The following is a 22,707-nucleotide window of genomic DNA, read 5'->3' on the forward strand; positions in this document are numbered from 1 at the left end:
TCACTCAGCATGATTTTCATCCTATCCTCTTCCCCTCTGCAAACACAAATGCTAGTCAATTCCTCTTGCTGGCTTCCCCCACTAAGGTAACCTTTACATTGAAAAATAACAGTACCTTGTTCTTTCCCATTTATCGGTTCACAGTACAAAAATCTACTTTGGTTGTGGGGAAACAAGCTTCTTTGTGGAGCTTCTCTGCCATAATACTTTCAGGTCTCAGTTTCTGGCTTTTCTCTTGGAAATTCCTCTCAGGCTATGAGACTCCTATCTCTCCTTTTCCTCCCCCTGTCTGACTGGTGTTTTTATACCCTAAGCAAGAAGTTTCTAGAATGGTGCCTATCCTTGCCACATGCCATCCTGGCTCAGGCTTTTCCCCCTCCAAGAACTCAGGTTTATTGAGACTTTGGCCCAGGGTTCCCCCCCTTCCCAGGACTTTCCTAAAACCCGGAGGTTTCCCGGGTTGTTTTTAGCCTACTTCCCTCCTAGGGATCCCTACCAGATTTTCCTCTCATCCCAACCTTTAAAGGGACATATAGGTTCTTCCTTTAAACCACAGCTGAGCCAGGAATTTCTCCCCTTTGATTCCACGGTTGTCCTGTGGCAGGCTCTGGTCCCTCTCACAATATGCATGAGATCTGTTTGCATGCACTGCCTCCATTGCAAATAGATCTCAAGCATATTTATTGTGGAAATCCTGAAAACCCAACCGAGTTGCAGAGGACCGACATTGAGCACCCCTGGCATAGATGCTGTAACCCCCACAAACAGCAGCAGCAGCAGTGGAGGTGGCATTGAAAGGAGATAGGTAAGGACATGGTTCGGGCTGGGGATGCTCAGCTTCCCTAAGCCTCTTATACCTGGTGCCTATGCCTGGCTGTGTAACACCCAGGTGCATAACGTTAACCTCTTCTGCTCCATGCTACAGGGTGTTTTTGTACTTCCCTCCCAAATGAAGGACTCCAGCCCAATGACTGACAAACAAATCCATCCTCTATAACCGTATTACTACAAAAAGGGTTAGATTAGGAGCAGGATTTCCAGACTGTTTCTCTTTGTGGCACATTTTGGTGGTCCTGCTATGGCTACATTTCTATGTACTCTGAATATGTATATGGCTATGGGGAGGGAGAGACTGAGTTGTAACAGTAAGTTTTAACAGTATGCTTTACTTTTACCTCCTCAGCAAACGTTTGACAAAGAAATTGACTTTTGGCTTCTTCTTGGCTGAGATGTAAGCACAGGGTCTGAGCCGTGGTTAGAGAATGATACTATCATTTGATTGATAACCTGTGCAATCTGGGAAAGGAGAGAGTGTTAATGTAATGATGAAATGGCCATACTGAGGCTGCAGCATAAATCTTAATAAAATAATTGTATTGGTAGACGCTGAGATATACTGTTTACAGAGCAGCTTATCAGCCACGCATGGTGGCGATGGTCTACATCAACCCACCAGAGGGACCAATTGTATAATATCTGACAAATACAAGGATGCGTTAGCACATGCAACAGCACAAACAATTTTCAAGGTGTTACACAGCCTTTCCTAAGTGTTCTGGATCTCTTCCCCTGAAATAATGAAAAGCAGACTTGTTGCTTGAACAAAAAAATATATTTTATTGGAAAACAAAACACATTACAAAAATAACAAAATACTATATATCTGACAAGTATCAATAACCATCAACACAGGGAAAAAAACAGCTAAGGAAGAACACTGTACATATTACAGGAATGTGCTGCCTAATAAAACCCTTCTAGCTGCCCTTGATAACTGGAGAGAGAGGGAAGTGGGAGAAGGACCACGGATTCCAGAGAGAAAAAAAGGGCAGTCTTGTACTAGAGAAGATTGATTGATCAAGGACTTGTCATAACGCTGTGTTTAAGCCCAAACGGCCTGCATCAGGAGTCTTCTTGATAAAAGGATTTAAAAAAATCTTCAGAATTGATATATTCAAAATGAATCAGTCTAATAGTCTTGAGAAAGACCTTTATGATGGACAATACGCATATAAATCTGGTTAACAAAACATCAGATCTGCACCTAGAAACTGGGTGCTAAGTCAGCTGTGCCTTCTGTAAGCAGTCAGGGGATTACTATATATTTTAGTCTTAAACATTTCAAGGCTTATTTAAACATATCAGTGAAAATGGAGAATGAAATGACACAATATACAGCAAAAAAAAAGTCATGCTATATAAAAACTGCGCTATAATTTGATCCCCTCCTACTGAACAGTGCAAATGATTTTCTGATGCTATGTCCCATAATCATAAGCATTTTTCCTGTAGCATTAATGGAATCTTCAGGTCGCAGTACAGGCTCAGAAGACACCTAGCATAAGATGTTTAATTATTTGACACATTGGCAAAATAAAGTAAAAATCCCTGTAACAAAACCCAGAGAAGGTAGAAATAAAACTGTTGGAGCTTTACAGATGCATGATCTGCCAGGTATGCTACCACTGCACCTCGTATAATCCTTTGAGTTGGCTGCCTGCAGTCCATATAATTTGACTGAGTTTATGTATGAGTTTGATGTTGCTTTGTATAAACACAAGATCAAGATAAATATTAAATTATGTAAACAACTTGCCTCACCTCTACCACAGTACAGTACAACTGAGCATTTTTGCTCCGTGTAAGACTGGACACCCTTGTTTTTCATAAACATAAGCCTGCAAATCCTAGGAACTCTTTCTTGGAGCACTGGAGTCCTGAACCTTCTTGGACAACCTTGATGTTACCACATTATTGGTCAATGTTAGTACCTAAATTGTACACGACCTCTACCAGGATACAACACTACCGCATCCCATCTATTGCCACTTCTGTCACACTCAGTTACTCATCTGGAATAACTGATATCAACCAATATAGTAGTTGCATAGAATATGTAAACCACTTTGGTTGTACCACAGAAAGGCAGTATATCGAGTCCATGACCCTCTTGGCCCCTTAGAGTTTGCTGTTCGAAACTGCTTGATACAGTATTTGTCATAATCATACTTCCAGAATGAATGTTTCACTCGGCCTGGAGAGGCAACTAGAATTAGAGGTGGCACTGGTACTGAAATGTTGCACAGATGCTTCATATGAAGGTGGCAGGTCTTCATGGGCTTCATTTTCATCTACAATTTCCAAGCTGCTTTCAGTATACAGTGGTGGAGGGATGTTGTATGCCTCTTCCTCCCTTATGGCTTGAATGCTTGGGCCTGAATTGTGTAGGTTTTCCTGGTTCATACTTTCTTCATAGGATGGAGGATAGAAGTCTGGCCTGAAATTACAAACAATACATTTAACAACCTAAAGCAATGTGCAGTAGTTTAAGAAACTGTCTACTGTAAAATATTTGCTTCAGTATCCATTCAGTAAAATGGATACGGCATAGGAGTCTGAAATATAGATCAAGCAAAGGACTGCGAATCATTCCAATGGCTTTATTTCACCAATAAACACTGTGAATGACTGCAAATTCCAACACACTATTTATTTTGAGCCAAGCACTTAAATATTACAACATTTAGGGCTTGATTCACTAAACCTTTTTTTCCCTTTATGTACAGAATGAGGGAAAAAAAAAAGGTCTGTGTGAATTAGGCCCTTACTTTACAACTAACACCTTTCCAAAATCATATATGGCAGAAACACATTGCAGTACTATTTATTTTTATTATATCATGCTACTGTTTGCTGAGAGATATATCTTAATTATATCATTGCATACAGAAATTTGCAATTGGTTACTGTGTATGGGCAAAATAGAAGTGATAGAGTATCAACCAATTGGGCTGATTTCCTTTCCATGCCATTTTTGCTATCAGTTTCTGTAAGTTGCATATTTAGTGTTATGCTTGCTGCGATACAGTACATACCTGTCTATGGTATTGATGTGCATTTCTCTCGATCTGGGAATTTGCCTTATTATGTTATGGAAAATGCTTTTCTGGTTGGCTTCATGATATGTGCTCCAAAAAATCCCAGTGAGAAGGAAAAGAAACCCAGAGGGTAACAGAGAGTACGCAAGGGCCTTCCCTGTTTTGCAGTCACAGCCGTAGCTTGTAGACACATAAAAGGCTCCCAGGCACACAAAGGAAAAACCAGCTAGGAGCAGAGAGATGCGAACAACAGCAAGGATATATTTACAAATCTCCATGACTCAAACCTTCTGCTGGGACTATCTTTCATATCAACATTGTTCAAGGCTTTATACACTCTGATATGATGTGGCCTTTGGACAAGAAGTGATGGAAGCAATTACAGGGCATTCATTAACCATTTATAGTATCCTCTCAGATGTAATATCCTCAGGGATTAACTTTTAATCATGACAACGTTTTAACACAGAAAACAAAACTTCCTGTTTCGCTCATTTGCCAGAGCAATTCATGAACCGTGGTGATGTTGTACTTACTGTTGGCCATGCAATCATTCCACAGGACTTGAACTGGAGTGACAGTTAGTTGCCATACTACATTTGTTACTGTATAACATGCCCTGTACTTCAGCTATGATGAGTGGGAGGAGGAAGGCTGTGCTGACATGTCACACTAGTGCAGCACAAAGAATGACATACAGCAGATTGCTGTCGAAGATGGGTAGCATGCACACCAAACTTCATAATCCCCCATCTAACTGTTAAGCAGGTGTCAGACATTTCACATCCCGACAAATGGACCCTCATGCTAGTGTGCCAACCCCCTGGCCTCACACTACTTTGTTTGTTGTGCACCTAGACCAGCTACCACAGAGGTACACTAAAAATAGTGTGTAACATAGCTCTATATGTTTATTTATAGCCCTGACTCCAAGGCTGCCATCCAAGATGCTGTGAATTGTCAGCTATCAAAACAGTGGAGTGGAGTGGAGGAGTGGCCTTGTGGTTAGAGCACCAGTCTTGAAATCCAGAGGTGGCCGGTTCAAATCCCAGTGCTGCTCCTTGTGATCTTGGGCAAGTCACTTAGCCCTCCATTGCCTCAGGTACAAACTTAGATTGTGAGCCCTCCTGGGACAGAGAAATATCTAGAGTACCTGAATGTAATTCACCTTGAGCTACCACTGAAAAAGGTGTGAGCAAAATCCAAAAAAATAAATAAACAAGACTCTGACAAGAATCCCTGCCACGTCTGTCATATCAGATGCAGGGCCACAACGCACAGCTTCCACGCTATACCATTTCGATGCACACATACACCTATCAACACCAGTAGGCAGCAGTACTCTAACACACATGATCCTATACAGACCCATGAACAGTGTTGTATGTACATCTACTCATCACATCATTCATAGAATGATAACAGTGCCAGAGGTTGCTACATGTGGTCTTCCATGAACAATACAGGCTCACTCAGCTTCTGGGATAATTGCCAAACATTACAGCCTCATTACACACCTGTCTTTTGGAAGCCATCTGATATATGCACTGATTGGCTAACTTCCTGTTATGCCCACTGTGATGAATACCAGTAACACATTGGCACACTAACAGTCATGCTTAATAGAAGACATAGGCCTGTGACCTGTGCTTCCTTCACCCCCCACCATCACCGGTGGTGTCTTTAGACAGAAATATTTGGAGTGGCATCAGGGAAGCAAGCCAGGTATGTGGGGGGGGGGGGGGGGGGGGGGGGAGCCAAAGCGACTTTTCCACACATCATAATTATCCCCTACCTACACCTTTAAATCAGCTTTAAATACACAATAAGAGCAGTTCTATAAATTGGGACCTAAAGACAGGTGTTAGTTGTGAGCTTATGTTACAGAATAATAGCACTTATGCGCTTCATTGGCGCCACTAACTGACAATTACGCCCGTAACTGCTAGATGCTAATCTATAAGATACGCATCAAAATCGCTTAGCATGTAAATGAGCGGAATATGGGCAGGTAATGGGAGTGTCTCTGAAATATGCCTGTAATTTATAGAATATTATAAGTTACCCATATTTCAGGGCACAATTAGGCACCAGTAGTTAGAACTGCCATTGACTTGGCATAACCTAACTTTAGGTGCACTGATGCCAGCTTACATTAACATTCTATAACGGAATCTTGGTGCCAAGATGCCGTTATTGAATCGGTGATAAACACATGACATTGGGGCATATACATCTTGGCACCAATTTATAGAATTGACACCTATAAGTCCCAAGGGACGTCTGTGTATAAAGAATCCCATCCAAACCCATTGAAAATGATAGCATTATTTCACAAATTCTTCTATATGGAAGTGACATATGGATTCCAAACAAAACAGACCAGAATCTAGTTTTGCCATTTACCTAGTTCCAGGAGGGAGACATGACCAAACCTGGTTTTGAACTTACACCCCAAAGCAGTGTAAGAGTTGTAGTCCCTGATTCTACTCACTGAAATCCATGCTGCAGGTCCTATAATGCATCAGTATAGGGTTGTCAGAAAGCCAGAAATAGCCTAAAATCTCTCTGTTGTAATTTGGCAGCCATGAGAATCTCAGTATAAATTCTGAACCTCTAGTTTTGAAACACACATCACAGTTCCCAATAATGGAGCTAGGACATTTCCTCATACAACTCACCATACAAAAATATTATTTACATTGCAAAATATAAAGAAAGTAAATGTAGATTTCTACTGTTAAACTGACAGTTTCCATTTGCTAAAATTAAAAATACAATTCTTTATTCTACCTTTGTTCTCTGCCCATATCATTCATGTTTGTCACAGTCTCCAGTTTCTGCTTTCTTGTGTCTTTTCTGCGCTCTTTCTAGTGTCTCCAGTTCATCTGCCACTCCTTCTCTCCTTTCTTATCTTCTTCCCCTGTTTGCTTACATGCATCTCTGATTTCAATCTTTTTTTTTTAACTTTCTTCCTTTTATTTTTCTGCCTCAGTCTGCTTAGATTTCATGCATTCTTACTGTCCTGTCTTCCTTTTTTCCCTACATCTACCTACAATTTTCCATTTCTATCACCCAGCCCTCCCATTGCTTATCCCATGATTCCCCTGTTGTTTCTGGTATTGGGATGCACATGGAGTAGAGGAGTAGCCTAATAATTAGTGTAGTGGCATGAGAGCCAGGGGAACCAGGTTTGATTCCCACTATAGCTCCTTGTGACTCTGGGCAAGTCACTTAAAACCTGACTACGTCTAGTAGCGCTATAGAAATAAGCAGTAGTAGTAGTAGTTTATTGCCCCAGGTACAAAATAAGTACTTGTATATTGTGATAAAGTCACCTCCAGGATAGTTGGGTTAAGGCAGTTTCAGTCTGAAATACAAGTCCCAGAAGGCATTGCAGGCAAGGAGCCAGAGGGTGAGATGAAGAACCTGGACTGGACTCCTAGCTGGAATCAGGGAAGACATGGGTGTAAGCTGGCAGGTTGTGTAGAGTGGCTGCCACTAGGGGGAAAGAGAGCTAGGAAACCCTGTGTGCAGGAGCTCCTCATTAGGCTCATGCTCAACTCAGCTGGTATGGGTGTGTAGAGAAGCTAATGAGTGGAGAATGATTGGTTGTGAAGGCAGAAGCCAGGGATTGATTAGGCAGGTGGGAAGGAGTCTCAGGAGTTCAGTTCAGTTCAGGAGAGAGAAGCAGTTGCAGGCTGAAAACCCTTGGGCAGGGAGGTCCCTAAAAGTACTGAAACAGGCTGAAATTCCTTGGGTGAGAGGAAGTCCCAAAAGTATTGAATTCACTATGAGGCTGATGCAGGGGAAAACCCTTGGGTAGAAGGAGTCCCTAAAATATTGAACTCTCCTGAAGGTAAAGAGGATAGAAGGTAGAAAATGCTGCTTGGTGACTGAACTGTGATGATGAACTGAAAGAACTGTTTGTCTTGGGAATTGAATTACTGTTTATTGTGCACTGGATAAAGAGCCCAGACTGGAGCCTGTAAGCCTGTATTGATTCCTGGTATGTGCTATGCTGCTGTTGGAACTGTGTACTAGAAACCTGCATAGAATAAAAGTCCTTAAGATTGAAGTTACTGGTGGACGTCTATTTCTTCATTGTGCCGTGAGCCTGTGGCTGGAGGAGATTGTTCTATCCTTGGCTGCACAAGAGAGGCACCTGGTTACAATATATAATGTATAAACTCTTTTAACTGTAACCACAGAAAGGTAGTATATCAAATCCCCCCCCCCCAAAAAAAAAATATATATATACAATCTACTTAAACTGGATGAACCTCAACCAGGGAGACTTGATGGGCCCTTATGGCTTTTATCTTCTGTCATTTACTATGTTACTACTCTTCACTGTTTCTTTTCTATCATTCTTTCATCTACAGTGATGTAAAAAAGTTCCCCATCTCTACCCATCCTCCCGCCCCGATGTTCCCTGTTAGTGTATCTATGTCACACTGAATGTTTTGATCTTCAAACAAAATGTATTAGACAAAGGGAACCTGAGTAAACACATAACACAGTTTTTATACTGTTATGTCATTTATTTAAGGAACGAAGTTACCCAACACTCGTATCACCCATGTGAAAAAGTAACTGTCCCCTATTGACTAAATTTAATTGTTTTGATAATTAGAGTTAGCTGATTGAACCCAGCCAGGCTTGAATGTTGCCATCCCTGTTGAATCTAAACCTCAGTATATTAAACCTTACCATGAGAGTGAAGCAAGAATAAGTTGAAATTCTAAAAGGAGATAAGAAAAACAGTTGTCGAAATTTATCCATCTGGAAAGGGTTATAAAGCCACTTCTAAAGCTCTGGGGCTCCACCAAACCACTGTGAGAGCCACAGTGGTAAATCTTCCCAAGAGTGGCCATCATGCCAAAATTACTGTAAGGGTGCAATGTCAGCTCATCCAAGAAGTCACAAAACATCCGAAAAGAAAAACTAAAGAACTACTGGCCTCTCTAGCCTCAGTATTCATGACTTCACAATAAGATTTATGACAGAGTAGCGATGCAGAAATCGCTGCTATCCAAGCCTTTGGACAGATGAGTCAAAAGTGGAACTCTTTAGATAGCACAGATCCCATTATGTCTGGTATAAAGCAAATACAAGCATTCCACAATAACAATATTATAACAACAGTCAAATATGATAATAGTACTGTGTGGGTGTGGGGATGGTTTGCTGCTTCAGGATCTGGAAAGCTTACCATTATGGAAGGAAGCACAAATTCTGCACTGTACTAGAAAATCCTTAAGGAGAATGTCCAATCATCTGTCCATGAGCTGGAGCTGAAGTGTAATTGGGTTATGCAGCAAGACAATGATCCAAAATACAAAAAGCAAGTCTACATCTGACTTTTGTTTTTGGACTGGCCTAGTCAAATTCTGACTTGAACCCAATAGAGATGCTGTGACAGGGACTCAAATTAGCAGTTTGTGCATGAAAACCTATAAATGTGCCTGAATTAAAGCAGTTCTGCAAAGAAGAGTGGAGTAAGATTCCTCAACAGCAATATGAAAGACGTATCAAATTGTGGGAAGCATTTGGTTGCAATTTTTGCTGTTATACGGTGGTGCAACCAGTTATTAAGTTTAGGTAAACAAATATTTTCTCTGATTTGGTTTGAATTAACTACTTAGTAATTTCATGGTGTGTTCCTTAGTCTTTGGACTTCTGAAACAGTAAACAACTGATTTTTAAATCATCATTACACTGGTGTGTGTCTGTGCCTAAATGCCAGAGATACTCACGGATCTTATAGTATTCTAGAAGTTGTGTGTTTGTGTGTGTGTGACCCACCCATGCACTGCCCACACTTTTGCCATTTTTGCACATATGTGCCATTATTCTAATCATTTATGCACATAATTGACATGTAATCTCCAGTTTATAGAATTAGCCTCATATGACCAGCTGTTAGAAAAACTCACAGCTATGTCATATCTTTTACCACTGGAAAAGATTTGAATGTGTTCAAAAAGTAGCCACAATTCTTACCAGACATGGAGTCACATGAGATGGTTGAGTAAAATTATGCAAAATCAACAGTAAAACATTAAACGGTGAGGAAATAATTATGGTTGAACTCCAACAAAATTAGTTAATATACAAACTGGGCCCACTGGGATGTTCAAACAAAAACAGCTCACAGAGGTTGATCTCATAAGCTCTTTCGTTAAGTACATTTTGATGCTTAATTCCTTCTGGCATCAGGTCAAATTCATGGTAAGAGCAAGTTTTCCTGTAACCCTAAGATTCTAGTGTCATCTGTTGTAGGATTGTTGTAGGAGGTGGAAGGCCTCCAAATATTTAATATAGAGGTGGAAGGCCTCCAAATATTTAATATACAGAATTAATTTTCTCATATTGGACAGAGAGGAATGAAGGCTTCTCTCCTTCCAAATCATGAGAAACAGAGCTTGCTGGAATAGCAATTACACTTTACCTCCCCCCTCTTGCCAAGCCAGGTGAATTGTAAATCTGAATTGCCCCCAATCTCACCCATTAAGTGTGACTGGTCTCAGGGAAATTCAAGTGACAGAATTCTTTTCCCATGCCCCTTGGAAGTAAGGCTTCTTCAATCCAGGAGAGAATTACCTTCTTTTCAACTATGTGGAGACATAGCAGGTAAACACCTTGCAGAAGAGATCAAACACTGTGTCTCTCTCTGAGAAACAAACACTGTGGAACCAAGTGGTGGTGGTTTTATGACAGGCAGTAACATGACATAAACTGGCAAGAAAGAAATAACACCTACCTCTATAAGGAAGCAGTAGTTAGATCATAGGTTCTGAGAAATATATCCTTGTTTGAGAAAAGCTGTAAAGATGGACAAACAGACCACTTGTTTTCCTCAAAACAGATGCTATGTATTTCTTTATTGACAGGAGATCCTGACTGACTGTAAGGTGCTAAGGGGGTGTGACAACCCCTCCCCCTTGTGCTCCCTTTTTGTCTTGTAAGGGAAAAGAAACTCTATATATTATGTCTTTGCCAGATAAGAAGTTGGTCAGTGTCTAGTGCACTCTGCCCCATGCCAGGGGATGTAGAGCCTGACCTGATCATTTTCCATTGTCCTTTCATGTTTTCTCTCCTCTTTTCTATACTAGACTATACTTGAATATTTTCTTATTTTTTTTATCCTAATCTCTGGATAATTAAATAAACCTGTGTTAACCCCAGGAAGCGCTTCCTTGGTCTCTTTTTGTCTTTGTTGCAGTCTAAATAGTGCTACCAGTTGTCTGGTTTTTTACAGGTACCGAGGTCGAGGGGATTGCATTTGTGTAAGTAGTGCTGACCGTGATTAGAGACTCTGCAGGCAGCACGAAAAAGCACAAACACATCCTTACATAATTCTCATACCTAGAAATGTAACTACAAAAAATTAATTCTTTGCTTGATGCAGGCTGGATGGGGGGGCAATATTCAGACCACAGGAGTTAGCCAGGCTGCCTCTTGTGGTTGGTGGCAAACCTCGAAATTTAACGCCGGGCCATATCCAGCAAAGCAGCTGAGTAACCAAAAAAAAGGAGGTATAGACCTCACACTGCCGTGAGATGTAGAACAAAATAGTGAGGAGAAACCAAGGAGGATACCAAAAAACTTTTATTGGGTTCCTAAAAAGTGACCCGACACGGCCATGTTTCGGCCCTAAGGCCTGCCTCAGGGGTCTTGATAAATCTATATGAAGACATAATAATAATAAATAATTACATAAATGAAAATTAAAACTGACAATTCATGTTATTAAATATAAGTTGAAAAACACAGTGTGAAACCTCAAACAAAACATTTATAATGATGGAAAACATTAAAACTGTTAGAACGCATGGAGTAAAATGCATATGAATAAATTGAAAATGTTTTTGAAATAAACAATCATTAATATGTATACACATGAATAGTAAAGGGGGTCACAATAAAACATTTTTATGCAAGTACCATATACAGAAAATAATGAATACAATGTAGATAATAACACTGAAAGTCATAAAATATGTTTCTAAAACTTAATCATAAATTATTAACCTAAATATGAATGTTAAAAAAATATTTTTCATAGTGATATAAAGTATAGAATTGAAAATAACTCAGGTGTTGCAGTGTAATATAATACACCGGTGAGAATGTTTGCCCAATTGTTGGATAATCAAAAATCTTCTTTAGTCTATATATCAGTGAGTAAATGAATACAAAATAATTTTATACAAAATATTTTAAAATGGGATATAAATTGCATCAATTAAGAGTAATTATGATCCAGCAATCAGCATTACATCTCCAGGGTTTTTTAGGCTGTTATGCACATAAACCACTTAAGTTGACCAGCTAAGCTATAGCGGCCAAAGATAGACCTGCTGTTTATGTGGGCCTATATGGCTACTAAATGTAGCTGGTCAGCCAATGACTGGGCCAGATGCTAAGCGCTAATATTCAGTCGAGATAGCTGGCTATCTCACGCTGAATATTAGAGCAGCTTAGTAAACAGGAAGGGGTAAGTAATTAGTACAGCTTTTTTACCGTGCTAGCTATTTTAGGGTATGATAGCCATTTGTTCGAGTCCACATAACCCCCTAATTCTATACAATTGGGCACCCAACTTTACTCTAAGCACACAAAGTTGTGCATGCAGTTTATAGAATAAGGTCAGTTACACATGCAATTCTAGAAGTTGTGCACTCAATTCTATCACACACAACTTCTAGGAGGTATGGACATGGGAAGGAGGGTCAGGAGGTTAGGGAAAGGGAGGGATTTTTTTCCTGTGGATACAATCAAAGTGGCTTACATATTATATGCAGGTACTTATTTTGTACCTGAGGCAATGGAGGGTTAAGTGACTTGCCCAGAGTCACAAGGAGCTGCAGTGGGAATCAAACCCAGTCACCCAGGCTGCTAACCATTAGGCTACTCCTAGAGTTACATACTTAACTGTTAACATGTATGACCACTTATACTGTAGCATGATGTCAGTTCAATTGTCAGAATTAACTATGCAGCAGAATTATTGAAATGTGTAGCATAATATTGATTATGCTGAATCAGATACAAAAATACAGCTTTAAAAATATATTTGAAACTGCAGCAGAAACTGGCTTTGATAGCAGGGCTAGTCAATTACAAACACTTAGCAGAGACAAAAGGTACTGGGATATAGCTTCCTTCTCCTCCCACCTAACAAGAAGCCATAAACCACTTACCACAGAGGACTCAGTGCTCCCCCTTCCTCCCCCTTTAACAAAAGACTATTCACAAGTAAGAGACTGTTTTAAAGTTTTAAATTTACTCTCTTCCTCTGATCAAAAAGCCTGGCTGATCAACACAACAAAGATCAAAGAGACAAGGAGACAGGCAGGCGGGAAAGGTGTAAAATCCAGCTACTAAAGACAAAGGACACCTGCTGGCCGCCCCAGACAAATCTTATCAGAGGAGTATCTATCACAGAGATTCAAGCAGGAAGCCTTGCACTTCAATAAACCATTTGTCAGCAAGTCTTGTGATGTCATAAGACATGAGACCAAGATACATAGTAACATAGTAGATGACAGCAGAAAAAGACCTGCACGGTCCATCCAGTCTGCCCAACAAGATAAACTCATATGTGCTACTTTTTGTGTATACCTTACCTTGATATGTTCATTAACAAGCTCATTTTCAAAGCACTTATTTACAAAGTTCCATAGCTGGTCATAAGACGTATTTTCAAAGCACTTAAACTTGTTACGTGAAGGGGCATTTTCAATACGACATCTTAAGTCTCTGGAAGTTTTGCGCCGAATCTGGGATTCTATATATTGTGCCTTAATTTCCGCATGGAGATTGAAGGTTATTCTATGACAATGCACATAACTTAATGCTGTTAAAAAGCAATTATCGGCACTAAATTGGCATTAAGATTTACATGCACAATTCACAAAGCGTATTCTGTGATGTGGTGCATCTAGACTCTAAGTTGTATAGTTGTACATTGTTATACAACATACCTACTCTGCGCCTAATTTAAGCGTTGGGATTTACACCAAGTATGCTTTGCAACTACTCAGGGTCGTGTGCAAACCAGGAAGAAAATGCACACAGGACATGCACTCATATTTCCCTGCAAACAGACTGTATAAAGGCCCAGCTCAAAAAGCTTCTTGGGACCTGCCTGCTCTTGGGAATCTGCTCTTGGAAATCTCCCTGCTATGAGGACCTCTCCTAATCATGTGCTTACCTCAAGCTGCTCATACTTTGTAACCAGGACTTGTAAGTAACATAACTTTTGATCTAGATCTGCTACCTGGCTTTAAGTGCAGATTCTCTGTAAGACCCTTACCTCTTGCTGCCACATTAATCGCTGCAATTGTATTATAATTGTAACTTTAAATAAACCTTTTGAATCTAAATATATAGTGTTCTTGTTCTTTAAACCTGGTAATGCAGGTTAATGTAATCCAATATATATTTAATTCGTGGCAATTGTGACTCTTGTTGCTTTAATCGGCAACTGGTGGAGAATTATTCAATATAAATATATATTTTAAAAATTATAAACAATAGTGAGTGCTCTAGCTATCCCCAAGTATAAATTAATTCCTTGTAACAATACTAGCCTGTGACATGGCATAAATGTTCACACCTAAATTTAGGTGCAAAACTACAGGCTCACACTAATATTCTATAATGACTGTTCTGCGCAGAATTTCCATTATAGAATTCATGTTTAGCGTATATCATCCTGGCTCCTAAATTTGGCGCTTTTTCTTGAATTTACCCCTGTTTAACATACTTTGGTTAACAGGCCCTACAGTTAATGTAAGATTTTGATGCACAACAAACATTCAAAATTTCATTTTTCTTTTCTGGCATTTTGTTTTAAAAATGACATTAAACAACATAGGATGTTATGAATATATCCTAAGGCATTTCAAACAACTGCATGTCCCTATGTTACTGCGAAGCAAATAAGAGCAAAAGGCTTGCCCCACACCCCCGATAGTCAGCAGGTGGCAGGCAGTGCAGTTAATATTTGGCCACACAGCATTCACTTAGATATTTAGAAGGAAAGTTATCAATGTAGGCAAGGCCGGTCTTAGCAACTGCGAGGCCCTGTGCAGACCAGTTCAGTGGGGCTCCCCACCCACGCCCCGTGCCCCCTGCCACCATAAGCCATAATTTATCAGCATTTAAAAGGAGGTTTAGAGCTCTTGGAACCCCACCTCACCCCATACCTTGATGTGCATCCGCTACATTTCAGTAGAGAAGAACAGACAGTGGCAGCGATTTTCATATCTCGTCAGCTGCCGAGCCCAGAGCCTCCATTATTCTGCATCCTGCACTTGCGGAAGCAGGAAGTGACATCAAAAGGGTGTGGGACGCAGCAGTGAGACGGCTCTGGGCTCGACAGCTGATGGGATATGAAAATTGCTGCCACTGCCTGATGCCCTCTACTGAAATGCGGAAGCACATTAAGGTATGGAGCAGGGAGGTGTTCCGAGACAGGGATGCGGGGCCCCTTGGAGCGCGGGGCCCTGTGCGACTGCCCCTGTCGCCCCTGCCTAAGACCGTCCCTGAATGTAGGCTACCATTATGACATGTTATTTTATGTTATTATAGCACAGTCCCCATTTTATACAATGATACCTGGTTACTAATAACTAGGATTAACAGTAAAATATCCCATCTTAACAGTAGCACATGTTGAAATCATCCCCCTTAATCTTGAAAGAGTGCAAACAAATGCTTAAAACAATGGTTTCTGTTAAAACAATGGATTCTACTTAATAGGCATAGCAATACAATCAATATTGAAATGTCCTGTACATAAATCTGTAATGCATTTCATCCCACTGCAAACACATTTGTGTAAATGTCTGAAGTTAAAACGCAAAACAACGTGGGAAGGAAGCAATTGAGAACCGTGTTGTGACAGAAGACAACATATTTCAGGACAAAGCTATCATTAAAACTGATTAAAATATAAACCGGAAGGATGCACAGCGATGTCCAAGTGTGTATTCATTAACCACTGCAGTTCATTTACTCATGTTTTGGCTGTTACATAGTCCTTCCAATACCAGTTTATCTTTTGTAATGAAATTCTTCAGCTTCAGTTTTATACTGATGATTTTAAAATAATTCTACATAAGAATAAAAATAAAAGTAAAAATAGAGAAATACAACTACATGCACTTCAGCAATAGATTAACACAGCAGTACCACCTACCTTTGCTGTAATCTGTAAAATACTATTTTTTCCAACTCTACAGGATCAATATTCTTAGATACTAGAGGGCTAGAGCCACATGTAGCCTAGGCAAGAAACAAGATGGCTGCCAGCAGTAACTGCAGCTCATAGAGTTAAAAGGACTAATAAGTTCCAAAGGCCCATAATGATATCTTCAGGTAAGAGGCAGGACCTTACAATAGTACTATTTGAAAGAGTAAATAACTGTTCCCTATTAATCTGTTTTACCTACAGATGTCCATTTGTTAGCACAGATTTGGTTCATTAGCATACTTTAAAAATTCTGTATGTGAAAAAACTTAACATATGTTAACCTATACATTAAGCAACAAAAGAAGTGGAGACGGACACAGCGATTTCCAACCTGGGAATGAGAACCAAAAAAAGTCTTTATTTAGCCATTCACCAGAGTAGAGACCCGACATAGGACCATGTTTTGGCAGATATGGCTGCCTACGTCAGGAGTCACAACTCTGTACATAAAAATAATAATCAATGTAATAAATATCAAAAATAAAAGTATGAATATAAATATAAATACATAAGTATAAGTACCACTCAATAAAAAAACACATACCACATTCAATAAATATCTTATGTGACAGTACAAAACAATGAATAAAAATATAATTATATATAAAAACATTAAAACAATGAAATTGAAAAGTATGAAACATGTAAAAAATGAATTGCCAATACAAACCTAAAAATGCTACATGGATATAATTAATTCATCGAAAATTAGAGGCATTTACGTAAGATGTTTCTTTTGTCGCTAGTGATTTTAACATCTTCTGTTCTAGCTCTCTCGTAAGACGTTTTAAGGAAGTAGTTTTCTTGCTTATTATATTTGTATATTTTTGAGTAGCAGCAACATCTAGCTTTGGCTACATCATGGTCCCCACATTTTACCATAATCAGCGCCAAGCTTTAGCTATTCTTTTGTCACTATTAGATATTCTTTCATTGCTTTAGATATATTTTCATCATGATTTAAACTTTTTATGTTATCCCATTTTTAAGGAAGCAGTTTTATTTGCTCATATTTCAATGTTTATGTTTTGGAGTCATTGCCGCATCCAACTTTGGCTACTTCACGATCTCCATTCTTTTTCTTTCTACCAGCAACGCTCCCCTCCCAGGGTGACTGCAGTATCCAGTGCTCTCTAGTATCAGCGTTTATCTTGTGCACCACGTGTGCTTTTTATGTTTGAGTTTGATGTGCTCATTGCAGCCTTGTGCACCGATAGCTTCTGCAGGAAGGGCATGATGTCATCACGCCACTTGCAGCCTTCTATCAGTCGTGCCACAGCATTCTGAATTAGAGTTGATACAAACTCTTTTTGGTTTGGCCAGTGTTCAGGGCATTACAGTAGTCTAGTCGTGATGTTATCATGGCATGGACCACTGTAGTCAGACCATCTTTTCAATATATGGAGAGAGATTTCGTAGCTGCCGTAGATGATAGAAACAATTTTTGAAGGTTGTTTGAATTTGTGGGATCAGAGTGAGTGGTGAGTCTAGCAGTATCCCAAGATTCCTGACTTGTGATTTCAGGGGGAGTTAATACTTCCCAAAGGTATTTTGAAGTTGAGTATTTGTCCTTCCAGTGATATCAAGATCAATTATTGCATCATGATCACTGTTACCAAATGAGCTCATCACCATGTCTTGTACCAAGTCCTTCCACTGAGATCTAAAATAGCGACTCTTATCAATTCCAGGAACAGCTTGCACTCTGAAACAGTAATGTATTTTATCTATTAAGTTTTCCATCCTATCACCTGATGAGCCACCTACCCAATCAATATTGAGGTAATATGAATCTAACATGATTATTCTCCTAATTTCAGTAAACCACTTAATCTCTGATAGAGTTTTATAGTCTGTTTCATCATCCTGTCAAACAGATGGTAGTATATCCTCACTGCTGTACTCTTCCTTATCTATAGAGATTGCAAAGTGCAGTATGGGTATTTTTGTTTTGTTTTGTTTCTTGCAGATCTTCTGTCTTTGTTGAGTCTGGGCCATTTTTAACATATAGTTCCACCTCCCTACCAGTTCAAACTATTCTCTTTTTAATATATTTTCTACATTGTTATCATTTTGTCCCATTGATTATATTATTCTCTTTCAATCAGGTCTCTGAGATGCCTAATTTTATGTGTATATTTTCATTTAGTGCATTACATAATAAATCTTTGAGCTTATATTTTAAGACTTTTGACATCTGCATTTGGATACCTAAAGTAATCTTTTTGTGACTGATTTTCAAAAACAATTAATGTATCTAGCCTGTATCACATGTGGCCACAAAGGTGTTTCTACTTAGAATTCCTAGCAGGCAAATTTTGGCTGCAGATATCAACATATATCCAATGTATTTATGTATCAAGAGAAGAGGCTGTAGGTGTTCTGGAGTCAAGGCATAAAGTTATAGATAGTAGCAGATATATATGGATAACATGGATGTATATCTTCATGCAGTCTCTGGATCCCTAAACATTGTTTCCTCTATTTCTGTTTACAACCTGCTTATTAGTAGCAGTCAGCTCAGATAATTTGGAATCATTAGGGGTCCTTTTACTAAGGTGCGCTGAAAAATGGCCTGCAGTAGTGTAGGTGTGGGTTTTGGGTACACACAGGTCCATCTTTCAGCATGCCTGTAAAAAAGGCCTTTTAAAAATGTTTGCTGAAAATGGACGTGCGGCAAATTCAAAATTGGCGCGCGTCCATTTGGGGTCTGAGACCTTACCGCCGGCCATTGACCTAGCTGTAAAGTCTCACGCAGTAACCGTGCGGTAATGACCTACACGTGTCAAATTCCACTTGGTGCATGTCCGATATGCGCGTCCAAAAATAAAAATTATTTTTTGGACGCATGTATCGGACACGTGCCAAAATTGAAATTACCACAAAAGCCACACAGTAGCCGGGCGGTAACTTAGACGCATATGTGGCTTAGTAAAAGGGCCCCTTTTTTGGCCGTGCTTTATTTAAATTCATTTGAATTAACTTAGCTTTGTCCTTTTCCCTTTATTTTTCAACTTTAGTTTTCATTGTTCTTATATGGATTGCCAGCTTCACATAAATTAAACACGCTCTAATTTCCCTGTTTTAACAGTATCCTTTGATGATACCTCCCTCCGAACCATGCTTTCCTGAATGACTGTTGGCTTTTCCCTATGATACCGTTGTCCATAAAGCAGGAAAGGTAGAAAAACACTTTGTCAAGGCAATGGCCAGAGCCAGAGGGATGCTAGGATGTATATGGAGAGACTGAACTAGTAGCAAATAAAAGCACATGCAGCTAGCAGCAGTGGTAATTGCATAAGTCCTTTAAAAAAACTCAGGTCACATACAGTATATAAAAAACTTTGGCCATATAATCACTGTGGGAGCGATATTCCGCCCATGGTAGGCAATGGTTTTAAAGCTGCTGCCTGCCACGGACTGCATTAAACCAAGATACTTAATGCAGGGTCATGCCCGGCACCAGCATTAAATATCTTTTTTTTTTCAGACCTGGAAGTTATGGGGGTGCCAGCCGACATTCAGTGCGTGTTTCTGGATACCTAAGGGGCAAAGATAGGATCACAGTAAAAAATGGCCCGGCATGAACTATGTGTCCAAACTAGAACAGGCCACTTTTTACTGCAGCTTAGTAAAAGGGCCCCAAAGTGACCAGAAAAGTTATAAATTGATACAGGCAGATAAAAGCTGAAATGGAAACCAAAAGAAGCCAGAATTTGTATGCAGTGCAACACTGAAAAAAACAAGAACATCGCCATTCCACAACATAAAATTAAACCATGTACAGCATAATAAATACAGTATATATGTCATACAATTTCAAAATCAAGAAATAAAATATCATAATAATGAAACCACACTAACAATAAATATCTTTAAAGAAACGATGAATAAAATTGCAATCAATTATTAAAAACTCACAGAATTTTTTTTAATAATCACAAAAGCATTTCAAAGTAGCCAACTATCAAATAATATCCAATAATATAACAAATAAGTATGAAAAATCCCTTGTTCTCTCCTTCTTTCCCCTCTCTCCACTTCCCAGCTCAAGGAACATTCCTCCTCCCCTCTCTCTTGTTCTGTTTCTATGTTTATGTTTATTTAAAATTTCCTATTTTGTTCTACCTGACAAGCAAGTCAGAGCAGTTTACAATACGAAAAATATAAAGATAAGATAGGAAAACCAAAATTTAGATAGGATAAGATCCAAGCATACTAATTACGAACATATAAAACAATACAGTTAAAGAAGAGGAAGAGACTTGCCTATGCCATCTCAGGGCCCCTTTTACTGCAGTTTGGTAAAAGGACCCCTAAGGTAGCTGGACACCAAATGCCTGTTGAAAATAATACGTTTTTAAGCCAGTCTTAAATTAGGAAAAGATTTCTCAGTTCGTAAATAAAAAGGCAACTTATTTCACAATTTAGGAGACAGAAAAAAAGAATGCTGAATGATGTGTAAACTCAAAACTTGCATGGTGTGGGACAGGAAGAACTAAATGATGATCATTAAAAGAGCATAAAGTTTACCTGGGACGTATGGAATAGTCACCACAGACAGCCTGATAGAGAAAGTGAACTGCTGTGTTATGCAGAGACTGAAGCCTCTCCAATCTTTGAGTAATGCCAGCATACATAGCATTACAGTAATCTAGTTTTAGAAATGAACACAGCATGAATAAGGCAACATGTAAAGAAGGAAAACCAAAACAGTTACAAACTGATCATAAGATACACAAATACAAGAGGTTAGGGCTCTTCGGCTTGGAAAAGAGACGGATGAGGGGAGATATGATTGAGGTCTACAAAATCTTGAGTGGTGTATAACGAGTAGAAGTAGATCAATTTTTTACTCGTTCTAAATGTACAACGACTAGGGGACACTCAAGGAAGTTACATAGAAATACTTTTAAAACAAATAGGAGGAAAAATATGTTTTCACTAAACAGATAGTTTAGCTCTACTACATGCCCCGGGTGGTAATTCCATTTTTGACGCGCGTCCAAAACATGCAGTATAAATTTTCTACCGTGTGGCACTTACTTGGCAGTAATCGGCAGTGTACATGCGCTGACAATTACTGCCCAGTTAATGCGTGAGACCTCACTGCTTAGTCAATGGGTGGCAGTAAGGTCTCATGCCAAAAATGGACGTGCGCTCATTTTAATTTTGCCACACGTCCATTTTCAGCCATTAAAAAAAGGCCTTTTTTTGCAGGCGTGCTGAAAAATGGACCTGTGAGTGTCCAAAACACATGCCTACACCAGCATAGGGCCTTTTCCTGTGTGCCTTAGTAAAAGGGCCCCATAATACCTCTTAGAGGTGTGAGCAGAATTTCTTGATACATTTTCTACAGTACATTGTAAGGTTCTTCCATGTACTCCCACTCCACCATGTTAGACAGAATGATTCTAGATAGTGGCATGGAGGAGTAGCCTAGTAGTTAAAGCCATTGTCTTGATGTCCAAAGGTACCCAGTTCAAATCCCACTGATGCTTCTTGTGATCTTGTGATCTTGGGCAAAAGGTAGAACAGCTCCTAGTTGGCATGTACACATATATGGACTGGAATAGTAAAGAGGCTCTGAGTGTCTTGCACCGACAGAGGAGAAAAACAGAAAGCAGACACTGAAAGTCCAAACAGTTTATTCATACAGACCCGACAAGGCCACGTTTCGCCAATAAGGCTGCATCAGGGGTAGTGACATAAAACAGCTAACCAGGGACAAGGAAAGACTTAGCTCGGATAGCGCAACTGATCATCCAAGATGACTTCCGCAGTGTTTTCTTCACAGAAGTGGAGCAGCAGCTGTTTGGACTTTCAATCTACACATATGTGTGCGCACACACACACACATATGTGCCATTATTCTAAACAATTACATGCTTTATTATTATTATTCTAAACATGTACATGCTAATAATGTAACTGCAAGTTTGAACCAGTATTCCTACTAGTACTAAGGATCTCTGTGCTAAGTGGGAATCCTTTGCCAGTGGTCCTGCCAGTGGATGGTGGGGGAACTAAAATATCTCAGTTTCAATCATGAGAGAGAAACAGGCAGATTCCAGACAATATCATTGCATCATCCACCACTGGCAGAACTGCTGCTGAAACTGCTTAGCAGGAACATTGGTTAGAGGCGGAGCTGCTGCAAAGTATTGCTTGTGATTCATACATTACTGCAAAGCACAAGGTTGATTTGGGTTCTTATTAAACTTTATGAAAACTTCTACAAAACCTAAACCAAAAAAGTACGGATTTAAAAATTTTAACTTTGCAATTTATGGAACATCTCACTTAAAATGAAACCATAACATGAGAGTGAGCCAGAACAGATGGATTCTGCCAGTTATACAAGAGAGCAATATACAATATGTAAAAACGCTCAGCCAATCCTCTAGGTTAAAGTTTTATTCACAGTAATGGGCTATTTAAAAACTGCCATACAGGGGATGGGATTAAGAAAGAAATTCCAACAACGTGCTGACTTTCATGTTTCCAAAAGTACATAATAGTTTAGTCAGAAAAAGTACCCATAGAAAAAAAAGAGCTGCA

General features: G+C 39.4%; 1 protein-coding gene across 1 annotated transcript; it reads right to left on the reverse strand.

The window, feature by feature from the left end:
- Positions 1-1,601: 1,601 nt before the first annotated feature.
- On the reverse strand, positions 1,602-4,171 carry TMEM252 (transmembrane protein 252). Its single transcript, XM_030192378.1, has 2 exons — positions 3,876-4,171; positions 1,602-3,277 (listed from the first exon to the last, which is right to left on the reverse strand). The coding sequence occupies exons 1-2, from the start codon at positions 4,154-4,156 to the stop codon at positions 3,004-3,006; spliced, it is 555 nt and encodes a 184-aa protein (XP_030048238.1). The 5' UTR covers positions 4,157-4,171; the 3' UTR covers positions 1,602-3,003.
- Positions 4,172-22,707: the final 18,536 nt, after the last annotated feature.

This window comes from Microcaecilia unicolor, chromosome 2, assembly GCF_901765095.1.
Source record: "Microcaecilia unicolor chromosome 2, aMicUni1.1, whole genome shotgun sequence".
Lineage (NCBI taxonomy): Eukaryota > Metazoa > Chordata > Amphibia > Gymnophiona > Siphonopidae > Microcaecilia > Microcaecilia unicolor.